The 7,436-nt window shown below is 43.3% G+C and overlaps 3 protein-coding genes across 3 annotated transcripts; all 3 read left to right on the forward strand.

The window, feature by feature from the left end:
• Positions 1-2,191: 2,191 nt before the first annotated feature.
• On the forward strand, positions 2,192-2,602 carry LOC144639517 (uncharacterized). The gene has a single exon (XM_078498812.1). The coding sequence runs from the start codon at positions 2,192-2,194 to the stop codon at positions 2,600-2,602; it is 411 nt and encodes a 136-aa protein (XP_078354938.1).
• Positions 2,603-2,663: 61 nt separating this feature from the next.
• Positions 2,664-3,728, forward strand: LOC144639518 (uncharacterized). The gene has a single exon (XM_078498813.1). It carries the CDS (start codon positions 2,664-2,666, stop codon positions 3,726-3,728), a length of 1,065 nt encoding a protein of 354 aa, XP_078354939.1.
• Positions 3,729-3,869: 141 nt separating this feature from the next.
• Positions 3,870-4,749, forward strand: LOC144639519 (uncharacterized). The gene is made up of 2 exons (XM_078498814.1): positions 3,870-4,057; positions 4,119-4,749. Exons 1-2 carry the CDS (start codon positions 3,870-3,872, stop codon positions 4,747-4,749), a joined length of 819 nt encoding a protein of 272 aa, XP_078354940.1.
• Positions 4,750-7,436: the final 2,687 nt, after the last annotated feature.

Raw genomic sequence — 7,436 nt, forward strand, 5'->3', positions numbered from 1 at the left:
AGTGTCCGAAATCATAATTTATGCAAATTGTAATTATGCAAAAATCACGTGATCAAAAAAGTACGGACCTCGTGAAGGGAAAACCTTCGGTTCTTGAAGTTTTGTAAGCGGACGGGTCGATTAAGGATTTACATATTAAACAAGGACGAGTCTAGTGACTGTGAGCGTGTTTCTTTATTTGGTGTACCGGGAGCAACCTTTTCCCACACCAAAAGTGGCGACCCCGCCAGGACATAATCTGAACAAAACGATAAACAAGTATCGAGCGATCGAGTGGAAAACATAAACATGGTGGACGTCGCTGAACAGCGCTACGCGAAGGACCTAAAAAAGGCAACCTACTACGTCAACGAGATTAAGGAAATGGTCGATTTGAGTGTGAAAGAGGATTTGTTGTCTGCTTACGAAAAGATATGTGACATAAGCAAGACTCTGGAGGCTTCGGCAAATCTTGTCAAGGACGCCATGTTGGAGGCTGAAAAATCATTTGAAGAAGTAAAAGGCTGGTCACAAGCTCGCAAGGTAGATTTCGTACCTATTCATGAGTTGAGAAGCAGACTTGCGAATGAGTTAAGCGAACTGGAGAAACGGGAGTTGCACAAACGGGAGGAAGATTGGTTCGCAAAGAAGGTTGAGCTCGAAATGGAATTGGAGAAGAAGAAGGTCGAGCAAGCAATGGCCAAACCCCAAGCAGTGAAGTTGCAGAAGTACACAATAACACCATTCCATGGGGACTGTAAGGATTGGCTTCGCTTTTGGAACCAGTTTGTTGTGGAAGTGGACAGCTCGAAGATTTCTGAGATAAGTAAATTCAATTATTTACTAGAATTAGTTGAGGGGGAACCGAGAGAGCACATTTTGGGGCTGCCACACACCCCTGAAGGCTATAACGAAGCAAAGAAGATTCTTGAAATGACTTTTGGAAAGGACATTAAGGTCCACAAGGCCTTAATTAATGATTTAGAAGCCTTGCCAAAAATAACCAGTGTACACAAAATCAGAGAGGTGCACGAGTTTTACAAACAGTTGTCTAAGACAGTCCGAACCTTAGCTACTATGAAGAAACTAGAGGGTGCCCAGAGTTATGTGTACAGTATAATGGACAAACTGGGTCCTGTGAGAGAGGCTATGGCCCAAAAAGATGATGACTGGGAAGAATGGGGACTCATGGAGCTAGTTGATAATTTAAGGAAGTACACAGACCCGAAATCCCCTACCCTTAGTGGAATCCAGCCCACCAGCTTCAAGTGATACTGTACCTGAGAAACAATACAGTCATCCAAAAAGGGAAGACAAATTGCTGATGTCCGGGGGAACCTCACGGCAGCCACAGTAGCCTCCACCCTGTGTCTACTGTAGCTTGAAAAATCATCGTAGCAGTGATTGTACGAAAGTCTTAGATATTGTTAGTAGAAGAGAGCATTTGGCCAGAAATAAGTTGTGTTACAATTGCGCCAAGCCTGGGCATCTGGTTTCCAAATGCGAAAAGCGAGGGTGTGGGAAGTGCAAGGGGAGACACCATACCTCTATATGTGACAGGATGAAGACAACGCTTTCCCCCCACCCCACCCCTGTGACATCGGGCAGGTCTGAGAGGTTTTATGGTGTAGTAGATGCTCAAACTACATTGCATGCAACCGTCATTGCTAAGATCAGTGGAATACAGGCTCGAATCATGTTGGATAGTGGAGCCGGAAGCTCTTACCTAAGCTCAAATCTGCTTACCAAGTTAAACCTTAAGCCATACCAAACTGAAAGGAGGGTCATTGAGCAAATGTATGGGACAGTCGACAGACAAGTGGAGATATACAAAGTCACTGTCGAGTCAAATGTTATTGAGGGCTTTGGATTTGAACTAGAGTGTATAAATGCAGAAAAGCCAGTCCTGACTCACCTTCCCAACCCAAGAATCTCAGAGTTGAAGAAAGCTAATCACCGGATAAGGAGACTAAACTTCAGTGAGGAAGCAGCAACAGAAGATAACCTACCGGTTCATGTGATCCTGGGGGCTGCAGATATACAGCCCAATTAAAACAACCGAGCCTGCTGTTCTGGGTACAAATCCTGATGCTGATCCAGGAGCAGAGTTCACTATGCTGGAGTTGGACTATCACAGGAAAGTCAATGTTGTCAGGTACTGAGACTGAGAAGGGTTTCTTTTTGAAAATCAAGCCAAGATGAATTCAAACAGATGTGTTCGCAGGAAGTCTTGGGACTTTCAGATGAACCTGATGAGCAAGGGTTGTTTCATGAAGATTTCAAGAATCAGCTACAACGTTTAGAAGATGGAACTTACTCAACAAGGTTACCATGGAAGTCACATCAGCTCTCTTTGCCATCTAACAGAGAACTGACCTTAGGAAGGTTGCAGAGTACTACCCGAAAGCTAGAGAGGATGCAGAAACTTGAAGAGTATCACACAGTTATGGAACAACAACTGGAAGAGGGAATTTTGGAGCTGGTGCCAGAAGTCCAAACAGGGGAAGTGATTCATTACATCCCACATCAAGCTGTGATTAGAGAGGAGGCAGAGTCTACAAAGATGAGAATTGTGTATGATTGCTCCGGCAAACAGAAACCCACAGTCTCCATCATTGAATGACTGTCTGGAGGTTGGCCCTCCATTACAGCCAGCAATCTTTGACATCTTGCTCAGAAACAGGATGAAACCTTTCTGCATTACTGGAGACATACAAAAAGCCTTTCTTCAAATTAAAATCAGTCCAGAGGACAGAGATGCCCTTCGCCTGTTGTGGTACGATGATTTAAAGGAAAGGAACATTGTACAATACCGCTTTACAAGAGTTATTTTTGGGTCCGGTCCAAGCCCATACATCCTTGGTGCTACGCTTGAGAAACACATTAGTCAGTATGAAGAAAAATACCCTGAAACTGTAAATGAGTTGCTTCTGAATACCTATGTAGATGATGTGCAGTCTGGTGGTGATGGCAGGGAGGAATTACTGAAATTCAAGGAGGAAGCAACAGAGATTATGGGCGAAGGTGGATTTTCAGCTGCACAAGTGGCACAAAGTAATATTCCGGGAATCGAGAAACTGAGTAATAATGAACTGGAACCACCTCAAGTAGATTCAACTTATGCCAAGGAGACCGTTGGAACTCAGCCACATGAATCAAAGATCTTAGGAGTCCCATGGAACAAGGAAGAAGACACATTTTTCATAAACTTTGCAAAAGCTTTGAATGGTGTTGAGAAGGGACCATTGACAAAGAGAAAGATGTTGTCTGCTATCAATAGTATCTTTGACCTGCTTGGAATTGCCGCACCCGTTGTCATCGTAGGAAAGATACTGTATAGCGAAGTTTGCCTTAGAAAGCTCAATTGGGATGAAGAGGTACCAGAGGACATACGCAAACCATGGGCTAAGTGGCTAAATGATATGAAGAAGTGTCCTTATGTGAGCCTTTCCCGCAGTGTTGTTGGTGCAGGCCTGACCAAAATGATCTTGCATGGATTTGCTGATGCCAGCAAGTTGGCTGTGTCAGTAGCTGTGTACGCCTTAGCAATTCACACCTCTGCACCAGTGCAGCAGACTCTGCTTGTGGGAAAGTCGAGGATAGCACCAAGAGACCAAACAATTCCCCGCTTGGAACTTGTTGCAGCACATACCCAGAGCAAACTGATGCACCATTTAAAGGAAGTCTTGAAAGATCAACGCATTGAAGAATATCACTGTTGGGTCGACAGTACGACAGTGCTTTACTGAATCAAGGGCCAAGGGACGTGGTCCCAATTTGTACGTAACAGAACCAAAGCTATCCAAGACAAGGAGTTCTTACAGTGGCATTACGTACCAACCGGCGACAACCCCAGTGATCAAGGAAGCCGTGGCGTCGCACCTAGCAAAATGGGGGAGTTGTGGTTTCGAGGACCAGAGTGGCTTAGTGCTCATGACAAATGGCCAGATCAACCTGAAGTGTCTGGGAGCCCAGAGAATGACAAGGAAAGAGTGACACCTAAGCATGAAAAACAGTTCCTAGTCAAAGAAATGGAAGTAGAAAATGAGACAAGGGACACTCTTCTGGGCAAATACACGTCTTACTAGGAAGCTTCTACGAGTAACTGCATTCGTAATGCGATTCATAAACAATTGCAGAAAGCATAAGAAGCAGAAAGGGCCACTAATGACTGAAGAACTCCAGGCAGCAGAAAATTTCTGGATCATTCAGGCACAGGCAGCACAACAACTAAAGTCAGATGTGAAGTTAAGGGCGGACGAAGAAGGAATATTGAGATGTGTCGGCAGAGTTCCCAATTATCATCCAGTTTTCCTACCACGAAACAGCAAGTTGGCTGCCTTGATCGTTCAGCAAGTTCACGAGCAGATGCTGCATGGGGGAGTTTCGACAACCATGTGCCATGTGAGAGAAAACTATTGGGTACCAAAACTGAGGTCACTAGCAAAAACAGTGATCCATAATTGTAACCTTTGCAAACGGTACTGGAAGAAACCAATTTCAACCTCACACAGCCCAGATTCTATTTTGCCAAGTTTCAGAACTGAACTGTCAAACCCTTTCACCGCCACAGGAGTGGATTTTGCCGGACCTGTCTACTACAAGATTACGAAGTCCACAACCTCAAAGGCATACATTGCACTATTCACCTGTGCCAGTACTAGAGTGATGCATCTTAAGTTGTGTCGTGACCTGTCCGCTGAAAGAGTTGCAGAAGGCACTAAAGCAATTTGTTGCCAGGAGAAGCTGCCCTCAGACCATTGTGAGTGACAATGGAAAAACGTTTGTTGCCACTAAGAAATGGTTATCTAAGCTGAAGAAAGACCAGAGTTTGGCAGACTATTTGGGGACTTTGGAGATAAAATGGAGATTTAACTTGGCCAGGGCACCATGGTGGGGAGGATTCTTTGAACGCCTTATTGGCATCAGCATGAAGAGAAGTCTTTCAAAGGTGGTCGGCAAAAGCCTACTGACCTTCCAGGAACTAGAAGAAGTCTTGCTCCGATGTTGAAATGACCATGAACAACAGGCCACTCCTCTATCAAGGAGAAGAATTTGAGAAACCGGTGCTTACCCCAAATACCCTACTCAGAGGAGAGCCCATCCCTATCCTGGAGGAAGACCTGGAGAAAATAGGGGAAGAGAATGTCACTAAGCGGATGAGGTTTTTGGAGAAAAGCAAACAGCACCTTCGAAAGAGATTCATGAAGGAGTATGTTCATGCTCTTGAAGAAAGGCAGCAGAAGTCTGAAGGGAACACTGAGAAGATACCAGACATTGGGGCAGTGGTGATGCTAAAGGGTGAAGCGAAGGATAAGGCAATGTGGAAGCTGGGACGAGTCGTGAGCAAGATTACCGGCAAGGATGGAACAGTTCGTGGATTGAAGCTGAAGCAAGGCAATTGATACATCGTAGAGCGCCCCTTGCAACTTGTGTGCAACTTGGAGATTGGAGGGGAAGACCCTAAGTGGAAACCAAACCCTGAAGCCGAAGTTTTCGTCCCAAGAGTGCGACCAAGCCGAAGAGCCAAACAGATTGCTAATGATCAAATCAGGAACATTGTTGAACAGGAACTTAAGGACGATTAGAGTGACATTTAAGGTGTTAAGTTAGAACACTTAAATGGGGGGAGAGTGTCCGAAATCATAATTTATGCAAATTGTAATTATGCAAAAATCACGTGATCAAAAAAGTACGGACCTCGTGAAGGAAAACCTTCGGTTCTTGAAGTTTTGTAAGCGGACGGGTCGATTAAGGATTTACATATTAAACAAGGACGAGTCTAGTGACTGTGAGCGTGTTTCTTTATTTGGTGTACCGGGAGCAACCTTTTCCCACAAGAGCCTGAAAGCAGACTATGCATAATAATAAAGATAAATATATAGACAGACAACACGCCTTTAACTTGTGCCCAATACTAGTGTTGAATTTAAAACAAACCCACTTCTTTTAGACCGACAATTTCAAAATACGCCCAAAGAACTAACTTTTAATGTATCGAAGAGTAAAGCGAAATACAAGCTTGATTTACAATTAAAAAGAGCCGGCGACTTTCGAATTCTTGTTAAAACCTTTTAGGCCGTTCCGTTACTAGGCAGCCAAGGGAAGCCTTGGTTCGGATAACAATTTGGGCACTAATAGCTTTTCTGTATTGTAACCTTATCGTCAGAAGAAATGAACCTCTTCCTAAAAACGAGGCGTCAGATGACAACACTAAAATCTCGTTTGAATAGTCAGTTTCGTTTTGTGATGTTTTAACGACGCGCGAGTTTAAAACTATAAGGAAAAGCTGTTTTGTTCGACGGATATACCAGGGTTTCATCCACAGACTTCAAAGGTGAAACCACCTTTAAACAGCATAATAAACAGTACCACATGAAAGTATTGCTAAGCAGCTTTTATCTGAATGGTCACACACTAGGGTTTCACCCACAGACTAAAAAGTTAGAACCACCTTGAACAGCATAATACACAGTACCACATGAAACTACTGCTCAGTAGCTTTCAATTGAGTGGTCATACACAAGGGTTTCATCAACAGACTAAAGTTAGAACCACATTGTACAACATAATAAATAGTACATACCACATAAAAGTACTGCTAAGTAGCTTTTACCTGAATGGATAGACACTATGGATTCACCCACAGACTTAAAAGTTAGAACCATCTTGTACGGCATAATGAACACTACCGCATAAACAATCTGCTCAATAGTTTACAATTTCATACAAATGGTCATACTATACTCTAGGGTGCAAAAGTTACTAAAACATAAACTGAAAGCAAGGTTTGCATCGGGGAGTGAAGGGTTAACTTAAAAGCGCTAGAAAATCAGAAGAAAAAAAGCTTAGGGAACGTCTATGACCGGAGAAGACAATGGTGGTTGCCGCGCGCGTAAAGGCGTCACGTTCAAACATGTGGTGAACACACACCAGAAACCCGTAAGGGTTGAAAACCCCTTTTAAATTACTGCACACACATCACAAACCTCAAGCTTGGTGTTGAGTGTCGTTTGTTGTTCATCCGTAAAAGACAGCGACTGCTGCAGTTGTGCCTTATCAGTCTGCGCAAAACTCAGCTGCTGACGCAAATCCTAAAAGAGGGAGAAAAATCATTTCTCCTTGCATTTAACCTCGAATAATTTTACGATTTAATAATAATAATAATAATAATAATAATAAGAATAATAATAATCATTTGTATAGCGCCCTTTCCATACGTTCAAGGGCGCTTGACAATGTTAAAAAGTAATTTTGCAGCTTCTGTATTCACCGTTAGATAACTAAGATCGGTAACTGAACAATAAACCAATCAGAATTAAAATTTAAACCATAAAACCGATCTCAAGTGCGGAAAAAAGTATGGACCGGCTTTAAGCGCGGGAAAAGCATGGTAACGGTGTTAAGCGCGGGAAAAACAGCGCACTGGTGATAGGCGCGGAAAAACAGTGCACAGG

Source organism: Oculina patagonica, unplaced genomic scaffold (genome assembly GCF_052425735.1).
Source record: "Oculina patagonica isolate OP01 unplaced genomic scaffold, crgOcupat unplaced1011, whole genome shotgun sequence".
NCBI classification, from domain to species: Eukaryota; Metazoa; Cnidaria; class Anthozoa; order Scleractinia; family Oculinidae; genus Oculina; species Oculina patagonica.

Excerpts from the sequence above, each read along its gene's own strand:
- LOC144639517 (XM_078498812.1), top strand. The coding sequence starts at position 2,192 with ATGTGTTCGCAGGAAGTCTTGGGACTTTCAGATGAACCTGATGAGCAA.
- LOC144639518 (XM_078498813.1), top strand. The coding sequence starts at position 2,664 with ATGAAACCTTTCTGCATTACTGGAGACATACAAAAAGCCTTTCTTCAA.
- LOC144639519 (XM_078498814.1), top strand. The coding sequence starts at position 3,870 with ATGGGGGAGTTGTGGTTTCGAGGACCAGAGTGGCTTAGTGCTCATGAC. Across the intron at positions 4,058-4,118 it reads ACTCTTCTGGGCAAATACAC|AAAGCATAAGAAGCAGAAAG; the intron begins GTCTTACTAGGA and ends AAACAATTGCAG.